The sequence below is a fragment of the Numenius arquata genome, chromosome 1 (assembly GCF_964106895.1).
Source record: "Numenius arquata chromosome 1, bNumArq3.hap1.1, whole genome shotgun sequence".
Lineage (NCBI taxonomy): Eukaryota > Metazoa > Chordata > Aves > Charadriiformes > Scolopacidae > Numenius > Numenius arquata.
The window spans coordinates 13,450,162-13,473,714 of NC_133576.1; the positions used below are offsets into that span (position 1 = coordinate 13,450,162).

Genomic DNA, 23,553 nt, shown 5'->3' on the forward strand with positions numbered 1-23,553 from the left:
AAGTCACTGGCAGCAATTTCAGTTGATACTGGTTTTGGGACCAAAACCAACCTTAGGTTATTGATAGAAGCTAGTGATAAAGCATCCAAAGAAACAGCTGGGAGGAAAGAAGTACGGCAGAGAAAAGAAAAAGGAGACCAGAGGGAATGAAGAGGGAAAGGGAATAAGGGCAAAGGTGGTATGGAGAAAGCAAGTGAGGAAATCACAATATGCTTGAAATGGAGGAGGGAAAGGTTGGAAAAACTAGTGTGAGAGCAGAACTAACTGTGATGGAACAACTGAAGACTGCCGATGAGTGGAAGAAGAGAGAGGCATATAAGTGGGAGCAAAATTCAAAATCCTGGCAGTTTTGGTAATGGGGGTAGAGTGGATGAAGAGATGCTTTTCTGGGTACAGGCAGCTGGAGGATAGACAAGGATAGTGTAATAGTGGAGAGTAAAAGAAGATGCTCACAGTGCCAACAATTCTTGTTATCCAAAAATCCTCTTCCAGATTCTTACCCAAAACTGAGCCAGGGCGAGAGGTGAGGGAATTATTTCTGGATCCTTTCAGCCCTTGACACAAGCTTGGTTTTGGAAAGTGCAAGGACACGCCATTGAGTTACTGCATTGCAAGTGATGCATTTTTTCATCAGCTAACTATAGTTTTTCATTCCCCCTTTGGTGCCTAACTGATGTTAAAATGAGCTTCAGTCTGATCAGTTCCAGAGTCTATGGGCGTGAGCAAGAGCAGCTTTGTCTCGCTTGGATAAACTTGCAATATTTAACATTTAAATGTGATCAGCTTCATTGGCTGCTGAGGGCATGCAGTGTCTCAGCTTCCTTAGCTCTGGAAGCCTGTGCTGTGAATCAAAACTTCTCTAATTTTACAGTCTTCAATAAGCTCCTCCTTTTAAATCATGCAGTTCATCCCCCTTTGAGATAAACTTGTATAAAAGATGAACTTAGCCTGGCGTTTTTTCCCTCTGAAATCCATCAGCCATGTACTAACACCAGGATACAGGTCTTGGCCTGAAGTGTGTGGCTCAGCTGCGTTGGCTGCAGAGAACTGCGAAGGCAAAGAGATGATTGACTTGTACAGCAATCCTGTAGCTATCAAAATGTAAGGAAGTTTGATTAAGTATGATCTCAACGCCCTTTTCCTGCAACACCCCTTCTTGTGTTTGCAATGTGTTTGTTAGTGTCTCAAAGCCCTTAGTACAGCAAGATCCAGGAGTCAGAAAGACAAAAGGAACACAGCCCAGAAACCCAACTCTTTGGCATTTGCCTTTGAAGAAATGTAGTGCATTAAAGGATTTTTTTTGTTGCTTCCTCTTTCTTTGCTTCCCCCAATCTTTGTTGTTCCCAGCAACGACCGTATTTACTTATTTGTCTCTTCCCAAACCACTGGACAGACAGCAGCTTCAGCAGGGAGCGGTTTAGCAGGACTGCTGGAGTGGGCAAAACAATGGGGCTTTAATCAGGGCGCCTCCAGCAGCCGCTGCTGGCCAGAGGTTTCTCTGAATTCCCAACATGGAACAGTTGCCTCTTTCATGAAGTGCCTGTGGGATGAGCACAGGATTGCTACACCCAAAGCATTTTCATGCAGCAACGACTTTCTGAAAGGAAACGCTGCTGAAGACACTGCCTGCAACGCCCCAAGCTACTGGGGTGTCCAGTATGAGAGCTTCTTTCTTCCAGGCCTGGCCTGTGTTTGCCTTCCACATGCAAACTGTGAATAGCTCAAGTCTGGAAAGCGTTTAGCAAAGCATCTAACTTTTCTCTTAAAAAAGAAAAAAAAAGAAGGAAAAAAACCCCAAAATGTCAGGGGTAATGAAATAGTTTCCAATGACTTGATGCAGTGTGGCCAAACTGTTTGTAATAATTTCCTTTAAATTCCTTTTATATAGAAAGAATTAAATATGAAATCATGAAGCAGGAAGCAGTCATCCTGCCAGCCAGTGACATGTACTGAGAGATCAGAGCAAAGTGAGAATGACACAGAACAGCAGGAGACTTGCAAAAACCTTTTTTAGCCCTCTTTTTCTTCCTCTTTTTGTTTAGTGTACACATCCATGTAGTACTAACATTTCTTACCCAAAAGAAGCTGCGGGAATCTCCTGCTGTTCCTTGTCTCTCCGATGACAGCCCTGAACCTTCCTATCTTGATGCGTCTCATCTGTCTATGCTTCCTGATGGATTTTACAGTCCCCAAATGTTTGGATACCTGATTCATCTCAAAGGAGATTGTGAAACATTAAGTATTTTTAAATATGCAGCTTTATAATTGCTTTGTTTAACTTTGCAACATTCTGAACTCATATAAGGCCATAATAAAAATCACTGCTGTTTTCCTTCAAAGGATTTTGCCGTTGCTGCTTCTAAATTTATGTGTGCACAATGGCTTTTGCCTTTGCTCTAGCAAGGTTATAATATTGCTGTTTCCCTAATTCATATTTTTCCAATTCTCTTTTTCAAACCTTCTATAAAAATTCCTGTCAGGAGTGCCCAGGCTGTTGTGTAAAAGAGGACTGAGGATACCCAAGTGCTACCAAATCAAAGTTAAGAAATTTCCCCAACAAAACCTGAAATCAGAAGAAAAAGACCTTGTGTCTGTTGTCCACAAAGGTCTCCGAGTCTACAAAGCTGACTTGAGTTGCACCCGAGTTTTGCGTATCTCGAGAGCCTGCTTGGATTACACCCTGGAGGTCTGGCACTGGCCTCTGCTGTCTCCTGCCCAAAGTAGGAGACAAAGATGACTGTCTGGAGCCAACCTCATTTTGAGGTGGTTCTTTTCAGACTGCTCTGAGCAGGGTTGAATTTGAAGTACAGATGCCTGAGTTCAATTTCCCTGAACTCCAGGGTGTTCAGCTGCAGGGTTTTTATCTGAGTCTGTCTGTAGCTTGGTATTTGGGAGAACAAATACTACAGGCCAGGAGCCTACAGGTGCAAAAAATTACAGGCTTTAAAATGTCACTAGCTGAGCACATAATGGATATTCTTTGGATTTTATGATTAGCTGTTGTGTTTTGTTGGCCAATGCTGCCTTCCTGATGCAATTTATAAAAGTCTCAGGTAGTGGCCAAGCAAGCCAGATTCAAAAGTGGATTCCCTGGGAATGTCACTATCTTTTGCATTATTTCCTTTGTTTCTTCTGAGCAAGACAAGCTTGCTGATATATTCCTGACTGTCACTCCCACCCGCTTTGCCATCTCCCCATCCAGCCTGAGTCCAACAAGACATCATCCCCCCAAATGTCTGCTTGCATACTGCAAAACCAAGCAAGGCTATGCTGCTAAATCATAGAATCATAGAGTGATTAAAGTTGGAAGGGACCTTAAAGATCATCTAATTCCAATGCCCCTGCCATGGGCAGGGACACCTCCCACTAGAGCAGGTTGCTCAAAGCCCCATCCAGCCTGGTCTTGAACACCTCCAGGTATGGGGCATCCACAACTTCCCTGGGCAACCTGTTCTAGTGCCTCACAACCCTCACGGTAAAGAATTTCTTTCTAGTATCTAATCTAAATCTCCCCTCTTTCAGTTTATAACCATTACCCAAATCATGCCATCATGCCCAGCATTTCAGATCAAGGGTAGTGCATTCCGTGTGGGGTTCATCCAGCTGACTCCCATCTCTACCCAGAGGCATCCTAAAACCTGGGATGGCCCAAATGCTGCACGTGTCTCTGTGCACAAAGGTGTCTGTGCTGCACACGCAATGTGAAACCAGGCTCTAATTCTGCATGGGACCATCTGTGCTCAGGGGACCAGGGCATTGGTCTATATGCCATGACAGCTGTGTCTGCCCTTCATGCATTCATACTGATGTGATTCCCTGCAGCCCCTCAGGTGGGCTCAGGTGGGCCAGAGGCACAGCTGGCATGACTGAATGTCCCCTGCTCAGCTGTCCTCAGGTGTATGAAGTGATGGAGTAGAAGGGGATCTGCAGGACTGTGGGGCAAAGTTGGATGGTGCAGGGCTGCACAAGTCAAGGGATCCTTTTAGGAACATGTTCCTTGGCTGCATGGTGCACCATGGGCCTCTCCTAGCACGTGGCTTTTGGTACCCCAAGTGCCCTATGAAGTGCTCCCACTCCTCATAGTGGGATGCGAGAAGTGTAAGGGATTCACATGCTGGCAGAGAAAGGGTGTCTTCATTTCATTACTGTGGCTCTGAAATGTTTTTCCAGCACCTTGCAGCGCTCTGACGCTTTGCCTCCATTTCAGCATACTGCCTTTTACCGTTGAGCTCCTCCAGAAGCACAGGCTGCATGGCATCAGGCCAGCTTCTGACCTCAGTGACACTAGTATAAATCTGGGATGCTGCAGCCAACTGGTGTGGAAGTACTTCAACTCTGCATATACAGCAAGTGTTCCCAGCTGTAAAGGGGCTTATGATTTAGGTTGGTGAAACAGCAGAACAAAAGCAATGTCTATGTGACTTGGGTACTTGTGAATCTCCCCTGTGACAAAGTGTTTCTGCGACACCCACACTTTGTCTGTTACCATCTGAGTGAGCCATGAATTAGCTCCAGGGAAGTCCAAGGAATGCACCAGGACAGAACTGGTGTCCAGAGTGAAGAAAAGAACCACATTTTAGGTGTATTTATCAACAGCGCTGTTGTAACTGGCTGCAGTTGGCATTGAAGATGATGGTAATATCAACTCCAAGAGAAGTAGATTGTGTTGGCCTAAATCTCTTGTGGGACAGACTGCTGAGAAAGTACTGGTGAGGTTGGATATGTATCAGAGGAGCACTCAAGTTGAAAACTTCAATAACAGTGCCTGAATGGGAGGTTCTGGAGACCTGGAGACAAGGCATTGTCTGTTTTGAGAGTGCTTGACCACAGAATGACCTTCCTTAAATGAAGCCAAGCTGCAGACAAATATAATCTTTTTTGAGCCATGCTGAAAAATTCCTCTTTGGCCAGGGCCCTTTGCTGCTGTAATTGGAGAAAATGAATTAGTAATAAGCAGTGGGAAAAAGCATTGTGGTAGGAAAAGACTGACTGAACAGGAAAGGTGCAGAGCAGAGAGCAGGAAAAGCCTCAGCTAATTCCTAAATATGATCACATCCTTAGCATGATGGCTACCAGGGAACTGCAGTAGAGCAGCACGACTCAGGCTATTCAGGCTGAAGCCAAGGACGTTATTTCAGAACAGCTGAGAAGCCACAGCTGATATTTTGCAACATACTAGTAGGCAAAGCAGAGAGAGCAGCACAAATGTCCTGGAAGCCCTGAGGCTCTCCTTTGGTACAAACACTTCAGGTGGGCAGAGGAGCGATACTAAGGCAACTCTTACTGGCCAGGGCAGGCTAAAAGTGGTTCCTGTGATGGGGCAGAGAAATGTGGCCTGTAGTTGGTAGTTGACTCCTAGCCTGTCTTTTTCCCCACCCCTCCTGTGAACTGCCCTGTGATGCTGTGACAGCAGGCAGACATGTTTTGTGGGTACTTCCCACAGCTCAGGCAGACCCTGCGGGGCTCTGCACAGGCTCTCCTATAATCTTTCAAGGAACAACATGCGTCATGGTGGCTGGCAGTGCTGTCTGCCCCAACCCTGCTCCCAGGTCATCTCAGAGCAGCACAGGGGCATCTGGGGAGGTGACAGGAGGTGTCTGGGGTAGGACATGCCTGTGTCCTCCCACTTGGACTTAAGAGAAACAATTTCCACTTGGAAACCAGCAGAGAGCTAGAACAGCTGTGAGGGCTGTGAGCTCTGACAGCCCTGCAGTCTGTCGGCTCAGGAGGCAGTGGTAACTCATATATTTTGAATATTCCTCTAGACAAAGCGGGGAATGTCTGAAGGGGTGGATATCCATCCCAGTACCCGAGGAGAGCCCCGAGTTCCCAGCATGGTTTCCTGTCCTCCTGGCAGCATCTGCAGCTGCTGGTTTGGAACAAACAGCCTGCGTGTCCCTGTGCGAGCCAGGGCAGCTGGAGGTGGATTTGTTTTCTGTTGATTTCATGGCAGTGTTGCTGCTTCAGGCCACTGCCTTGGTGTGAGGAACAACAACATCCTAGAGGAGACACCCAGTGAATTGCTGACTGCTCTACGGCTACCCAATCTGCATGCCCAGCGTGGGAAGCGGTCAGACCACCCTGACGGCATCAACAAAGCCATCATGTTTGCTGCCATTTCAAGGGAACAGAGAAGGGAAAAAAAGCTGGGAACAAAAGCTAGGAACAAAAGTCTTTGATGCAGTTTAGAGCGGCAGTTGGAAGATATGGGCCTGAATCGTAAATGCCAGATCCAAGTGCCTTTTTGCTGGGGAGGGATTTTAAACCTCGGTCCAGGTCCCAAAGGTGGGGCTGGAGTTTGGTCTCCACGAGAACAAATTATGCTGAAAACTGAGTGCCCATTGACATGAAAATGAAACATAAAGAAAGGAAACCAATGGCTAGTTGAGGAGATGGAAGAAGTCAGAAGACAGGGAATGCAGGAAGTTTGGTATAACTGAACTGTGAACAGTCAGGACATCTTTTCCAGTGAATTCAGGCCTCCCTTCCCACTCCCTGCCAACCTCCCTTCCCTGAAATGATCAGAAATAATGCAGTTTCTCCCCAGATTGCCTCTGGGTAGCTTCTTGCCATTATTGTGGTGTTTAGTTATGAGAGAACCACTCAAGAGGGAAAAAAAAAGAATTAGAAGTGAGACCAAGCCACAAAGTATGGATCCAGTTCCAAACATTCCCAGGCACAGGGGTACTGAAATACGGTCTTTTGGTACAAGGCTAACTTTTAGGACAACCAACCCAAAAGGTTGCTCCAAGAATCTGGTTGGTGATCTCTGACTGAAATCTCCTTCTGAGATTTTAGTCTGTGTATCCAGATTTTGGCTAGAAGTTTGGGTAGGGAGAGTTTTTCTGGTTTGGTAGAAGCCTGGGAAGAATTGAGCCTCTCCCAGGAAAACACATCTGTGAAAGATTTTCAACTCAACTTTCTGGGTCACTGATTCTGATCAGCCAGTTTCAATCTCTGTGTGCTTTACCAACTTCTGAACTTTTGAAGGTAAGTTTCTATTTACTAGGAGTTCAGATACAAGAAAACTGGCTGTGTGGTTTAGTTACAGAGCAGGAATCAAAGCCCTGGGCTCTAACCTTAGCTCTTTCACTAACTCATTGCATGACCTCAGGCTGCCAACTCATTTCTGTTTCTCATTTTTTGCACCTATGGGATGAGAAAGATACTTATCCTCTGTTAATTCATTACTCCTTGCCAAGGGGTTAGATTTTTGCTGACGGAAGCGAAGCACGTTCTGTGAGATTGTGCTGGCGTTTTATCCTCACAACGGGGGATGTCATATACAAGCAAGATTTCAAATGAGGGTTTTTTGTATCCCAAGGGTTGAAAAGCAAACCCTAGGATACTCTTCTCCTTTTTCTCTTGTTCATTGGCAAGAAACACACACAATATTCTGGGCTTCAGCTTGCAAGGAATGGTGCTGATGTTCTCAGAAGTGTATAGAGAGGAGCAAACACTTGCCAGTCACTGATGATATCACTTGATACCCATTAGAGCTGGTTCCTGTTTTGCACTGTGCTCCATCTTCCCCTTCCACAAGACTTCCTTTCATGCAGAATTGGAATAAAAAAGTAGAGACTTCCCCTAAATAAAAATTCTCCAAAAGGTTATACTACATTGAAAATAGTGATATGGAATTAAACATATTTCACCTTCTAGATACAATATATTTGAGTGTTTCTTTGGTTGAAAAGTCGAACTGAATCCCTGTGTTCCAGTGAAACATTTTGATTCTGTGAAAGGCACACTTTCCCACTGGAAAATCATTCTGCTGGAAGATTTTCAAGTAGTCTTTCTTCCCGCATGCTTCAGTATCCAATTTAAACTCCAGCTGCTGGTTGCGGTTGTCCCTTCTTGTAGTGAGTGCTGGCACTATATACTTTCCTTTATGATTAACACAGCAAGCTCTTCCAGGGGATCTCGCTGTGGCTTAAAAGGCATCTCCTGATAACAACATGGGAAGGCCAGCAAGATTGTTTTGTCTTTGTCACAGCGGCCTGTGCAGGACCGTTCCCTTCAGAGTAATCTCCTGCCTAATTTTAAATATCCAGGCAGCGTAGCTCCCGCCCCCTCCCTTGAGAAGGCAATTCTACAACATGATACTCTGTCTCACTCTTAGGAGGTTTTTCCTACCATTCAACCTAAATTTCCCCTCGTAATTTCATTCAGTCACTCCTAGTTACAACCCCTTGATCATCCAGAACGAGCCCTTTTCCTCGGTGGTATTTGCACACCGCGCAGACAGCTATTGTGCGCGCTCTTCTCTCTCCTGTTAATTTGGGCCAGCTGTGCCTATTTACCACTGCCACTTTGTTCTTCCTTGCGAGTCAGTCCCTATAGATCATCAGAGTTTCTGCTCCTTTTCTCTTTCTCTTCCCCATATGCAGCATGGTATCCTGTTTTCCTTGTAACTGTAGCCATGCTGCAGGGCTAAAAGATTCAAGGATTTTTCCATTAATAATCCCCACACCCTTTTCCTGGTCAGTACATTGCTTAAGAGGGATTGAGGTAATTCATTCACGAATAGCAAGCTGTACTAAAAGAGAGGGAGAGTGTGATGGGAAAATGTGAGCTCGGTGGAGCCTGTTCCTCTTGGACGCTCCTTCGCCAAAGAACGATTTTGCCCTGAGAGCAGCTTTGGAAATGGGGTCCCATCCTGCAAGGCACTGCCAGCTGATGGGCACCTTCCAGAAAAGCCACTGGCACTGTGTAGGCTGGAGCTTCCTGAAAAGCAGGGGGAAGTCTCCCCCAGTCCCCCACCCTGCTCTCGTGTGTGGGCAGCAGCTGAGTTGAGCTGTGCGGGGCACATCTTCGGTGGCTGGGAAAGCTTGCCTAAACGTCAGCACCGCCAATTTCAGTGGCCCTGGCCAACTTCTGCTGTCAGAACATAGGTGGACTTTTTTCCTTTGCATCTTACACCCGCACCAGCCATCAAGATTTTGCAATTGCACCTTGAGTAAGAATTTCTTCTTGTGAGGAAAACTCAGCCCCAGTTTTCTCTCTTGCAACTCCACCGGCTCTGCCAGACTTGGGGCCACATCTGCTGCTGGCTCCAGTTGCATAAAGCTGGAGTAATTTTGTCAGCCTCTGTGGCAATTTATGGCCAGAAATTGGAAGCGTAACCCTTTGCTTAGTTCCTACAGTGACACAGGAAGGTGACCAGGCAACAGATAGGAAAAGAAGAAGAAAATCACATTATCACAATATATTTTATTGAAATGTACATTAAACTCATCCCAGAAGACCACTAGGAGCAGTAGTTGAGACTCTAAGGGACAGATCCTGTTCTGGTTATTGCTAGGGATCCCATAGTAAATGCCCTCCCCACTCCATCTGTTTGTCCATGGTTTTAGATGTGATGTAGAAAATGCTGGGAGGCTCTCTTTCCCCTGTCATGGGAAACCTTGCAGGGGAATACATCCTAACGCAAGGCAGCTCCTCACCCTATGCGGGAGGCCGTGGGAGCCCTGTGGCTGAAACGTGTCGGAAGGCAGGCAACGTCGCTGTCACGGCTGGCTGTGCCCCTCGAGCTCTGCCCTGTTGTGTGTCCCCACCACAACGGAGCCTGTAATCACACATTCCCGGGGCTGTTTCTTACACTGTGCCGCAAACTGATGACCTCCCAGTGGGAGCTGGGACAAGCCCACTAGCTCCTCTAATGGGACAAATGCAAACCTTGAATGCCATGGACCAGGGGAGGTCCGAAATGGTGTCTGCTTAGGTTTTCCCTTCTCTGCTGGGGCAATGGCTCATGCAAGGGCAATCTGTGGAGCTGAAGTGCTTCAACTTGGCCTAAGCCGTGTTCTGCAATCATCATCCAGTTTCTCCACTGTTGATGAAACAGTGCTGGCAGTGGTAGAGATTCCTCCATCTGAAAGAATAAAAATGAAGGCAGTGGTCTAGTGTAAAGGTCTTGGCATCTCCCACAGCTTATGACAGTGCCGCTGGAGCACGGGGGCCGTGGCTGTAGCTTTTCTTTTGTAAGCTTACATTCCTTAGCAGTGGGAAATCAGCAGCTGTAATTAGTCTCTGATGTTCTCTTCTAATAAGTGATTTCTCTGGTACTTGCAAATACCAGCATCCCTGAGAGGTAGCTTGATTGTTTTGACCTCTTATCTCTTCTCTCTCCTCCTCATTGAGAGGGGCCCCAGATGTTCTTCAACACTGCTAGGAAAAAAACCCATCCACCCCTGCTCCTCCCCATTATATCCCTGTTCTCCACTACCTTTATTTTTTTTTTTTTTCCCCGGCTGCTGTGTAGGAAAATGGCTCCTGCTAGTCCTCATGGAAAAGGACACAGATGCAGGCAGGAAGCCCATTTACTTTGGAAGGAAGAGAGGCCTGACATCAACAGGAAGCACTGTGCGGCAGAGCTGCTCCTGCCTCCAAGTGAGGGGGGCCTTGAAAACAATGTCAGCTTGCGATTTAGGACTCGCCGGCAGGAAACGCATGCACGCTGGTGTTTGCAGTGCAGAGGAAATGATAAGCACTACCTGGCCTGACTTGCAGCAGAGATAGCACCGTGAAAAAAACCATATATATAGGGGGAAAAAAAAAAGGTTGTTTTTCTTCACACTGGTTCAGAGCCTGTCCTTTGCCAAATGGAAAACAAAATAAAGAGCAAAGTATGGAATGTATCAGGAATCCGTTGGGGGGCTTGGAAACTGAGGAGTAAAATTGCAAAGTGACTAGATTAACTACTTTAGTAACAGCTGGATATTGCTTTTTTTTTCCCCATTGTTAGCACTGAGAATGACCCTCAGCTTGATAACCCCTGACATGCATATTTATGGAGAGATGAAGAGAGTGAGAGGCTTGAATCCCATGTGGAACCAGAGGGATTTTCTGCATGGTAGAAAAGTCATGGGGACAACTGCTTCTGCTGGGGGCAGAAGAGTAGCATGTGGACCGATACCCCTCCTGGCTTGTCCCTACTAGGGAAGAGATAGAAGCCCGTTTGGGCAATATGAAGATGGCATTATGCTGTAATATTTTATTCAGCTTTGTTTCTTTTCCCCTTTTATTAGGGCCCCTAAAAGCCATACCGTGCCTCCTTTCATCACTGACCTTGTGATAGAACTAGTTTCTGTTTCTGATACCCTTACCCCTCTGCCAGGCAGTTGCAGAGGTGCAGTCCTTGCAAGTCAGCCTTGGAAAAACCCCGCCATAGGCTCTGGGTGCATCTCAGCAGTGATGTGCCGACATCCTGGGGTAGAGGTAGACACAAACAGTATGGCAGGAAATATTTTCTTCTAAACAATCCCAGCCCAACATCAGCCTCTAGAAGGCTGGGAGGCTGTGTGACACCATCTGCAAAAGCTGTTCTGCCTCCTCTGCTGTCCTTGATGATTCTCACAGGCTTTGGAGAGTGAGCGAGCTGCCCTCTTGCAACATATGTGAAATGCTGATCTGCCACAAGGCTGGCAGATGGAGCAGTGCTGTATTCCCTGCTGTTTCTGAAAGAAGCCCTGAAGGGGCAGCACCACATCCAGATGTTGGAGCCAGGCTGCTCAGCAGCTTCTTTTAGAGCTCTTTACCCTCGCTGGTGTATGGAAAGGAAAATATGATCCCTGCGATCAAGGCTGTAAGGTACACTTTAAAAGATTACGGCCCCTGGAGATGATTTGGTTGTAGCCAAAATGACCCATATCCCATGGGGCACCCTTTTAAACTAAGCTACCGAGAGAAACCAATCTACTGAGCCTGGTTCTGGACTTGCTGACGTAGAAATCCATGCATGCTTGAGGAATCCACCCTCAAACCAACAGCTTTCCTTTGCTCAAAGTACTTCACCCAGAAGGCCTTCAGCACAGTAGCAACATGTAGGGCAATGTTCTAGCTAAATGCACTTCGCCTGGGACAGGAGAGCATGGGAAATGTCTGTGGCGATGGCTTATTCTCTCACTGGCTGAGCAAGCTTCAACAAGCAAGAGCACCAGCATGTAGTGGTGTAACCCCAAGACCTATGACATCAGCCTAGCAGGACTTTTGCAGTTTTTGACTCTCTAAATATCACTTTTAGGTGGTATTAACATCTTATTACAAAAAAAAAAAGCTACTTCTCTCAGAAGAATTTCCTGCTAATGTACATGAAGCCTCTCACATACATATACACACATAAATGAATATAATTGTATATGTAAAAATACGTGCATATTTGTGTATGTATGCACACACATATATATGTTGATATATACATAGATATACATTTATTTGTGTTTAAAAGTATGTGTGTCTGACCAGGTCCTGCTTCTAGCAGAATTTTCTCCATGCTGCTCGGACACAGAAACTGAGCCCACAGGCTGTGGCAATCATATCCCCTGGGCATTACTTAGGATGGGTAGAACAGCACCCCATTTCACCAGACAAACATCAGCAATCCAAGTCACCCACAGCTTAATACTCTTCAAATAAAGACTGACTTGTTTTCAGCCTCCTCTGAGCAGTGATGGGAGGAGCATTTCTGGGTGACCTTCCACTGCCAGCAGCAGTCTTAATTCTCCGCTCTGTGTTGAACCTCACACCATCATTTTATGCTCCTGTAAAGCTGGTGAAAATGCTTCTGTCATTTCTACACCTCATTTACTAGCATTTGCATGCCACGGTAAGAGGTAAGAGAGAGTAGAACAAGCAGATTTTTTTTTTTCTCTTGTGGAAAATGCTGCCGAATTCAATGGGATTTTTTGTATGAGTGCGGTTCTTTGGTTCAGGCCCAGACAGCCTTGCAATGAAAACAATCAGTCTAAATATATGCTCAGCAAATGAGCAAAGATGGAATGGATTTTGTGCTGCTTGGCTTCAAACTATAATGACTGATTATTGCTAGTGCCTTCGCATGTTTGTTTTCAATCAGATTGACATCATAAAGCCTTATTTACTTTTTCTCAAGTCTGTTTTCATTTGCCTTTCACTTCTCATTTGCAGCCTTTACGGGTTTGTATTTAGGGTCCTCATCTGTCTGTCTGTGATATATAATGATCCTCAGCAATTTTCCGTGCTCTTTGCCCTAAGTTGTTGACTATCTGTAAAACGGCCCATTTGGAATAACCTCTGGAAATTGCTGTATCCACTCTTCACTAGGAGAGCCCTAGAGGCAAGATCATTGAGAGGCCTGAGTGAAAGAACATTGCTGCATAATCTAGTGTCAGACTGCATCAGTCCATCAGTGTGACAGAGGGCAAAACAAAAAGAAGAGAAAAAATACAAATATGTGCTATGAGATTCAGCCATGCATTTTTTCACCCATGTGGGAGCTTGGTCCAGGACCAGCTTCTCAGTTACTTCATACCTTGCTACCAAACGTTAACCTGGGCTCTCAGTGGGGTGATTGGCCCCCCACTGTCCCTTTCACACTCCTGAGCTCGTTGGCACTGCCATTCTGCAGTTGGGTGTGTGCTTAAAGCTTGGGAATGGCTGTCATATGTGCTTGTAAATGACTTGTGGAGCAAGCATAGAAGGAGAACCATGAGTGCTGACAGACCTCCAGCCCACCCTTGCACATTCAATGGGACAACAATAATTTCCTGGGAAAGAACCACAGAAAGAACTGCAGAAAAGCTCACCCTGCTGCAGCACCACAGTTCATGAGACAACTGCCCAGCTCATCACTTTGCTTTGTCTCTTCGCTAGCAGGATAACAGCAACATCATTTTTCCTGAAGCCTCCCAAAAGCTTCTACTGGGGAATTAGTTGCTTTGTCACCAGCATGCTATCACCACGAAAGTGGACTAAGGATCTGTTTAACAGTGAGATAGCATGACAGAGCAGCACAGAAACTACAGACAAATTTTATGTTCTATAGAGATTGCTATAGATTTCAGTGTATGGAGGTGGTGCTTGTGAAAGGCACAGTAAAAAGGACTTTAAAACTGTTTAACTGGTCACCGGTATTTTTCAGATGCACATCAAGAATTAAGCACCCAGAATTTCTTTCCAACAGCTCCAAAAGGCTTCCTTATAAAGAGAAATCTGGAATCCCTATGGCCTGGCACACTAAAGTCTGAGTTGAAAAGTAGTAAGGAACAAGCTAACACTGAGAGCCAGGGAGGGAATATGCACTGATCCCCTTGAATTGCCTTACTCCAGATTCTGGGATCCTAAGAATCCCATGTCAGAGTTCCTGTGTGTCAAGGGAGAAGTGGGTTTCGACACTTTTTACAGTCCAGAAATGAGTGTAACAGGTTAAAGTCACCTCTAGAGCAATTTTGGGACTGTAAGAAGCTGAGAAAGCCTATATCGGCTAGAAGGCTCAGGTAGAAGATGGAGACTGTGCACTGTTTGTTTTCTAACTTGCTTCTGAAGCCCTTGTAGATGAAAACATATAGATCAAAAGCTCTTGAGAGGAGGAAAAAACTTATGAAGTCCATATATTCTCCTTGCTTTGTTGTCAACAGTTAAGTAGGTTAGCATGACATACATTGGTGCCCATGCTTAAGAAGAGAGTGGAGAAAGGAAGGAAAACATGATACAGTATGACACCTGCAGTCCGTAAGCTCGTTTCCTGATCTGGGTGAAAGACACTGGGCTCTGAAGAGACTTCAAATGGAGCCTACACCACTGGGCGTCCATCCCAGTGCTCAACACTTACCTGCTCTCTTCCATTGCAGACTGCTTCTCCCAGCTCCCTTGAGCTGCCCCACTCACACCTGGGCTCCATCAGCCTCTGACGCTGCCTTTGGATTTGGTAGTGGTTTTAGCCCATGTTGTCAGAAACAAGGTTAACAGCAGAATCCCTGCCTCACAGCCTTCTTATCCACATAGTATCTAGGCATTCACCAAGATGGAGGTCAGTTCATTAAATGCAGTTTCAAATCTATTCTGATCTTTTCTATACTTACACCCATGTCCCTTTTCTGAGACAGCATAAATTGTGCCATTGCACCTACATCCAGCATTAATTACCCCAATTGCCCATGCTGTGGTGAACAAAACGCTGTACAATATCCACCCTAATCTACTGTGGATTAGAATTGTTAGGATTCAAATGGCTAGCTGAGGCCACGCACAGTTTATTGTCCTGCCCTGCAGAACATAAGCTACTGTTTTCTGAGGTGGCTGTACCACAGAGTCATAAAAGTTAGGAGTGGAGATATCCTGTTCAGTTATCTGGTCTTTTTTTGCAGGAAACCCACAGCAGGATGTTTCCCTAACAAAACTGTTCTAGTGTTTAGTACAACTTCTTTTCAAAAATGCCTGCATGACAGAATCTGCCAGCTATATCAAGGTACAAGTCACGTTTCAGAGGGGCACGGTGACCACTGGGGTTGAGAGTCAGCATTCAACGTCTGCTTGTGCAGTGCTTTCTCTGAGGCTTTCTTTGATGTGTGCTGTCGATGAGCTGGCCAGGTCTGCCGCCGGCTCTTTCATTTCTGCCTGGAACATCACAGTTGTCACATCTGCTCTGGAAAATCAGGTGTTCCTACCCATCTTATTTAGATATGTGAGATGTAAGCTGGATGTAATAGCAATGGGAAAAAAAAAACCCTTGACAATGGTACCGTTAACTTCATTCAAACCTACACTGGGCCTGCAGGCTGTGTTGAAATGCATTTGCTTGAAATCAGCGTGTCAGGTCCCAAACAGTGCTAGGGGTTTACACTTCCTGCTCAGGCCATGGAGGGTGATGGCTCGCAGCATCTGACAGATTTGAGATCCGTTTCTCTTACATCTTTGCCCACCAGAATCACAAATGCGTTAAGGATGGTGTTTTCATCGCAGGGAACGGCACTGTTGAGCTAACCTTCGTGACATTGAAGAGAGGTTTCCCACAGAAGTAGAGGGAAAAAAAATATGAAGTGTGACTTATATGGTGATTCAGTTGTGCTGTCCACGCAGACGGGATCACCTCAGCGCCAGCTATTTGACTTTTTTAACCGTGTTTATGGCAGTTAAGGGGGAAGAGGCGAGGAGGATTCTAACAAGGTCATTTGTTTTTAAGCTTGTTTGATGTTGTTTAGGTATCTCACACTATTCAAACACAGGTGTGTGTGTGCATAGGGGGGTTGTGCTAACAGCCAAACTAAACACTGGAATTTCATGGTGAAACAGTTTATTTTTTCTTCTTCTGTAAAATGAATTTAGTGCTGGTGAAAAATATGCATAGACATCCTGGAGACTGAAGCCCTCTATTTGCCCTTGTAGCAGTTACATCCAGGCAGGGCAAACCCTCTTCATCCCCAGCTCTGCCAACACACTTAATCTCTGAGCAGGCGAGATCCTGTGCAGCAATTTCAGATGCTATGGTCCCTTCCATCCCTGGCCACCACTGAGAAGGAGACAGTGGAAGGGAAAGGATTTATTCTTAGCTGCCACAGGTTAGGGCTATGCATTGGGAAGCAAATTGGAATCCAGCTGCTGTGCTGGACCGGGGCTTGGGCGAGTTGCAGGGAGGAGAGCATACTTTGATCTCCTCTGGAATCTGTTTCTCAGCCAACCTTATGCCTAGTAAAAATCAGACGAGATCAGCAGAAAAAAAAAAAAAGAAAAAAGAGAAATCTACTTAATCAGCATTAAAGCTCATGATTTAAAGCAGGAAGCATCAGGAAATGCAGAAAAATGTCACATCAGAGATACTGACTTTCAAGTATGTTGCCATTTATACAATGCTGTTCCTTTCCTGTGATTAGGAGGCCAAGTTAATATATTAGTATGTTCTAAAATGTGTACTGTTTTGTTATTTTTGTTTGTACAAAATAGCAGCTCTTGCTTAGTACAGACTGAATCACTTATTTTTTAGGAGGAAATATTTCCTAATTTAGTAATTTAAATTGAAACAAGAGACTGTTTCGACTTTTATTGTCATGCTATTGACATAGCATGATAGGAAGCATGCATTACTGTTGAGGGCAACGGAATACAATTTAAAAAACACTAATATCTAAGAAAACCAAAATGGTGAAATAAAAATGCTCACAACTTTTTTTATAGCACAGGATTAATTTTTGAAAGAAATAAAAAAAACACCTTCAAACTATTTCCTGCAAGTCAAACATCAAAAAGTTGATGTTTCAGGTGTAATGAAAGGTCTCCATTTATCCTCCTGTTACTTGAACTAAAATAAAAAAAAATTAGAGAAATTAGAAAAACCTCCTCCATGTGGTATAAACCAGCCACTAAGAAGGACCTGAGTAGCTCTGTCACTAATTTTCGTCCTTGCAAGGAGCCCTTTTAGAGAACAACAGAAGGATAAAGACAAAAATTAAGCCTGCTGCTGCTCAGTCCAGTTCAGTCCAGTGTACCTTGAATACAGGACCCAGTCCGGATTAGCTTTAAGCACAATCTTACTGGACAGTATTTGCATTAACTGGCTTGGATGGCTGACTTAGCAACCTCCTCCCTAGGGTCCTTCTGGAGCCCATGGAGACTAAAAGTTTCTTCTGGAAGGCAGCAGTGAAGAGCACAGGGCATTGCTTGCACCTCCTGCTGGACCAGGTTCTTTCTTGCTCTTTGCAGGCTTTGGTGGGTGACGAGAAGGCCATCCTCCTATCGGTTGTTTGATGGGGTGACTCCCTCTCCTTCTAGTGTTCCCTCCTGCTAGGACTGCTTGGTGATTTAATTAGGTGCATGCTAAAAGGTCTCTCTGGTTTTGATCCAAAATACTCAGCCTTGTGCGAGATGAAGCCTTTGTCAGGCAGGCAAAGAGTGAGGACCTTGCTCGCTGGTGGGGAGGGTTGGTGGGTGGTAGCACCATGGCTGGGAAGGGACAGGAGAAGGCAGAGATGCCCTTTCCCAGCCATGCACATCCCTGGCACTGGAAGCTGGTGGGATCAGGAGGGGAGGGGAAGGAAGAGCAGTACCTGACCTATCAGGAGCCACGCACACGTGTAAGGGAGGTGGCACAAGCTGTGGTCATGGAAAAGACCCTGGTGAAGACGAATGTCTGTGTACTCTGAGCTCGGAGGTGATATCCAGTGAGAGTGGAATGAGTTACTGTGACTGCCCTTCTGGTTTATTTTTGTCTAGGGGAAGAGAAGTATTGTCTTTTGTGTGCAGTATGTTTATAACTCAATTTCCCTTCTGACTGATGCTTTGCTCCATGCTCTCTTCTCCTCCTCCATCTGGTTTCTATTGTAGTTTTAAACGAGGACAGTTTGGCTGTCTGGCAGAACAAGCAGGGTCTGTGTGACACCAGCTGCCTCTTCCAATTTCTAAGCCTCCAGCACAGTTTTAATTATAGAAGTGTCAAGATTGGACACCCCCAACCCCCCACCCCTTTCTGTGCCTGCACGCACATGCACACCCCTGCTACAAATCCCTGTCCATGTCCAATCTTCCTTCGGGAGAGAACCAGCTCTGCGATTTATGTGTACCCTGTAACGCTGATAGAGTCCTGTTGTAAAACACATGCTACAGTCCATACCTCCCCGCATTCAGGGCCTTTGTTTTGGTTCATCGGGGAGCCACGTCCGAAATAATCAAACCACTTCAGAGATGTCTGGAAGCAGGAGGGAGCTGCTCACTGCCGCTCTAACCTCACCTCCCCCAAGTGCCCGAAAGATTCAGCTTTGTAGGAGATCAGAGCTGCTCAGGAATTTCAGAGCTGTAGGTTCTACTCAAAGAAAACATTTATTGTGCTCCAGTTTCATACAAGCGCTGCATTTAGGGGCTTGCTTTGCAGGAAGCTGATGCAGTCCCTTCACCTCCAGGGATCTGAGGTCAAAGTCTGTAATTTTTGGTTGCAAGTGAAATGTGTCCTGTGTGGGATTTTTCTTTTGAATCACAAAACTGCCACACATTTTGGCATAACTGGCTGTTTCTCTTCATAAGAGCCAAAGACCTGGTACAACAGAAAATAATGTACATGATGAGTGAAGGACACTGGTAGAGATATGTGAGAAGTCCAGGGCTGGAAAAGCAGGGAAGACTGCTCAGTCTATATTGTCTATCTGCAGTCTATAGGCTGTCTCTAATGTGGAGTCTTCGCTCTCTTTCAGAAATGGGTTGAATTTTATACATTTGCTACAGATTATTCCCCTCAGGCCCCTTTTTTTGCTTACCAGTCCTCAACAGATGGATCCAGGCTTCTCTGGTTTGCGTGTAAGATGTTTGCTTACCTGCCTGAGGCCTCTTGACCTAATTTATCCCAAGGAAACTTAAAAGTCAGCAAAAAAAAGTAGTGTGATTTAATAGGTCTTACTTTCAAGAGGTCAAATTAGTCACAACAAACATCAGTATATGCATTTTAGTTGGTATGGTTATTAACATTGAGGTTTTAAAAAGTATCTAAAAAAGGGCACTGTGGGCACAGACCCCATTTGTGTGGCAGCTAGACACTATCATATGAAGTTTGTCTATATGGAAGGTTATTTAATTTTTAAACAAGCCTTGTCACATGGCTTTCCTGATCAAATAGGTTTTCTGTTCAACTAAATCTTTTTTCAGGTGGCATGGAGTGGTTCACCCACTTTTCCACCCAAATGGATCTGAAGTGAGCATGGATCTGTCTAGCTTTCATTTTTGCCATTTACATTAGATTTATTCCCAGAGACTCCTACCAACAAGGAAATCTTAATAGGCCATGTATGCATAGCTCCTGCCACAAAGATGGTACAGCCTGACCAGCCAGAAATGAAGAAGAGGCCTGCAGTAATTTCCCTTTCCTTTTTGTCACGTCTAGCATGCTCATCATCATATGATCTGAGTTCCCTACTGCAGTTACAGATAATCAGGTCTTACTCAGAGATAGGAAGGTCCTCTTTCTTGATGCATCACTTGGGCTTTTCTTGGCAGGGTTTTAAGGAAATTTCATGCTTTTCTTTTGCTCTGTCTTCTTCCACATCATCTAGTCTTCTTAGGAAGTTGGTGCTGTAGGCACTGAAAGGAATGTTTCCCATGTTCCTTCCAGAAGGCACTGATGTGCCTTCTCCTCAAAAGTCCTTGAGGAGAGAATCCTATAGCTCTGTGACTGCTGTGAACGAGGCTTTGACTCTGTAGACTTCACCTGTTTCCTTGGTGATTTCATGGCTTCCCATGAACACTGTTGTTGTAGTAGGCTAGGGCTCCTGCCAGAAGCTGAGCTGTTCATCTTAGCCCAACAACTTGAGGGTCTTAAAAATCAGCTTTAAATTTGACACAGCATGACTAATGTGCCTGCATTATTAGTCCCTGCTGAAAAAACTAAAAAGTCAAATTTTCCCTGTTGTTTTGGAGAGGCTCCATTAACTGAGGAGAATTAGTCTGTTTGGATCATTTATAATTCCAAGTAATACACTTGGTGTATTCCTGCATTTGGGTTAGCGAGAAGAGAAGAGAAGAGAAGAGAAGAGAAGAGAAGAGAAGAGAAGAGAAGAGAAGAGAAGAGAAGAGAAGAGAAGAGACGAGACGAGACGAGACGAGACACACAAGAAGGACCTCTTTACCTCCCTTGTTGAAGGTCGGGAAGCAGAAGAGTAGCACTTCCCTGACCAACAGTAATAGTGTGTCACTGAGGAAGACAGCAGCTTGAGAGCCTTCCTCACCAGAGTCTGTGCCCTGGGCTGCTCGGCAAGGGCGAGTCCACCCATGAGCAGGCTCTGGCCTTAGTGGCACAGGTGAGAGATACAATAATGTACCAGCTGGTTTTTGTTCAGGTTGTCGTTGGAGTGCTGTCTTTGGATGCTGCCTGACAAAACACATGTTAATATGTCATTATGGTCCTGAACTTTGAGCAGAAGAACTCCGGGAAGGTCCAGCCAGAGACATTATCTCTGTGGTGTCATGAAGATGCAGTCGTTGCTATGCCTGGCTTTCCAGTCAAATATATGGCTTAGCCTGGTTTCTTCCATACAGCTTTCTGAATGCGCAGTGCAGCAGAGTCAGCATTACAGAGGGGAACTTTAACTTCTGCATTTACTGACTTTTGTGCTTATGGCTGTGTGGAGCATTGCGTTAAATACACAGTAGTTTCTAGCACCTAATAAGGAAGGACTCTCTTACTGTTATTGTTACAGCTAGGGTTGTTATAGTACTGAGGACAGGGAGGCTTGGTCTGACCAAGAGGATGAGGGTTTCCTATACCTATATAAAGGGGAAAAAATAAACATATGCTTTGGGTCCAGGTCTGGATGTAAATGTTGTGCCTCAACCTCCTCTCAGCTTTAAGGCTGCTTGGGTCTTTGGCTGGTTATGTTGATGGAGTTCTTTTGAAGCCAATGTCAGATTTTGTCAGTGTGCAGATCTAGTCAATATTTGAACTTTATACCCCCTCTGAGGGAGTTTATGAGCACTAAACTGTGGGTATGTAGGCTTATATGGAAGTGCAAATGCTCCTCTGATTGTTATCCAAGCCAATCAGACCTTTTGGCACAATTCAGAGAGGCTGGAGCTCTGTCTTGGGGAGGGGGGAGGTTCCCAGGACCTCATGCCTTACCTCATGCTTTCAATTAGAATGAAATTGCTTCTTTTTCTGGAAAGAAAAGAAAAAGGGAGAGAGAAAAACCATACCTTTCTTCCCACAATGTTTCTATGACTTCAGGGTCTGTCATTGTCATATGTCAATGAGCGTGGCATGGCAAAACCATAGCATATCCTCACTTTGTAAATTGTCTACAGCCACTTTGTGGGGTTTATTTTTGATTTGCCCTGTGTGCTCCCATTGCTGTACCCTTCCCTGCATCTGCAGAGTCTCTGCTTTTGTTTCATGAAACTGGCTCCTCTGTGGTGACTTGTGCAAGTTCTCGGTGTGTATTCATTAGGCATCTTGCCTTACTTTTCTCTCTTAGTTCCCTACGTGCTGAAGAGCTGTGCAGAGTTCATTGAGACTCATGGCATTGTGGACGGGATCTACCGCCTCTCAGGAGTGACATCTAACATACAAAAGCTGAGGTAAGGGCAATCTGTCTGAGTGCCAGAGGGATTCGGTCACATCGCTTGGTATCTTTTTGCTTTTAGTTCCTCAGGCACAGACTTGGGCCAACAGAGCTCTACATTGATGCAGAAGATAAACTGTCTCTGAAGCTGGTAACAGGGAAATACAACATTCAGGGATTAGTCCATGACAAAGAAAAAAATTATCTCCCTCTGCATCTATATAATGGGAAAGGCCTGGAGGGTCTCAGCACAAATGCTGAGTTGTTCTCTCTCAAGACAAAGCAATATCTTTATATCAGTTTGGGGTCCACTCATGGGACTGTGTTAGGGAAACCAGAGACTAGTTGAAACCTCGTGGCCTGATCCCAGGAGACAGTCTGGGCCAGGCTGCAGATACATCTTTGCTTTCCAGTTTGTTTTTTTCTTTTAGCTGTAAAAGAGTACTTAGGGTGGAGTACTGAGACGCTACATCTCTTTATTTGCCTACATTGTTATGTTTCCATATTGTTTCAGACAAGAGTTTGTTTCTGACCAATGCCCGGATTTGACAAGGGAAGTTTACCTCCAGGACATCCACTGCGTGGGGTCACTCTGCAAGCTGTACTTCAGGGAACTGCCCAACCCTCTCCTCACTTATGAGCTCTACAAGAAATTCACGGTGAGACCCTTTGCTGTTCTCGTTCCTCTCCAGCACTGTGGATGTGCTGCAGGTTCCTCCATGACAGCTGTTTGGGATTCACTCCAATGTCTTGGCTTCTGGTGCATCTATCTGTATAAACACTTCTCAGCGTTCTTCCCTTCCTGTCTTGCGCTGGCTCTCTTACCCTGTCCTTGTTTCTTTCCCCCATTTCATATTTGTTTCTCTCAACTTCTCTGCTGTTTCCTCCCCTTCATCTTGCTCATTCTTTTACTGAATTTCTTCCCCGCTGTTATTCTTTCTCCCTGCAGTGCACCTCCTCCCAGAATTACTAATTCTCTTTCTTTTCCTCATTACTGTCTGTTGCTGAGTCTTCTGGGTTACCCAGGGGTTGTGATCATAATCACAAGGGTGCAGTTTCCTCCTCCCTGTCCCTTCGACAGTCCCTGACACCTGCACAAACTGATTGTTCAGCCCCTGTGTAAAGCACCAACTTTTCTGCTTCTGTAGCGTGTTTCACACAGTTTGTCAGAGTGCAAATGATGACGCAGGCTATGCCAGCTATGGCATATCTGATCCATCATGATCATGTCATAAATACAAATGGCAGAGGAAAGTGGCAGCTGGCCAAGCAGAAATCTCTAACCTTGTTTAAAGAGAATATTATTCAAAGCGTGGTAACTCGATTCTGCAAAACATCCATAGATTATACATGGATACAGTTGGAGCCTAGGAACAGACTGCAGGGGAGCAGAAAAATAAGACCACAAAGCCTGAATTTTTAAGAGAGTTGGCTAATTTTGATGACAGATAATATTTTATTAAAAGTTGGCACAGTAAGCTATGCTTGTTGTTAAGGTTGCCTGCTTCTTACCACTCTAAATCCACTTTCAGTTGTTTGTGACACCGACAAATTTAAATCCAGTCATTTAGGCTGAAATCTGATGTGCCAGAGGTGTGAATTTTCAGCTAAAAGAATTCACCGACCTCTTAAAATTACTTGGGTGGGGGGATGGGAAAGATTGTTTTCTCAGTGTTAGAAACATCTGTCCTTTTTTAAGAATTTCTGTTATCCTACTCTTTCCCATTTGCTGAGAGGTGGAGGGGACAGACATCGCCAAACATGT

General features: G+C 45.1%; 1 protein-coding gene across 1 annotated transcript in view; it reads left to right on the forward strand.

The window, feature by feature from the left end:
• The window catches only part of ARHGAP31 (Rho GTPase activating protein 31), a 58,449-nt gene that overhangs the window by 14,490 nt on the left and 20,406 nt on the right, over positions 1-23,553 (forward strand). The window contains exons 2-3 of the mRNA XM_074149030.1: positions 21,702-21,804; positions 22,303-22,447. Of these exons, the coding sequence (XP_074005131.1) occupies positions 21,702-21,804; positions 22,303-22,447 (248 nt within the window). The remainder of the gene's footprint in view (positions 1-21,701; positions 21,805-22,302; positions 22,448-23,553) is intronic.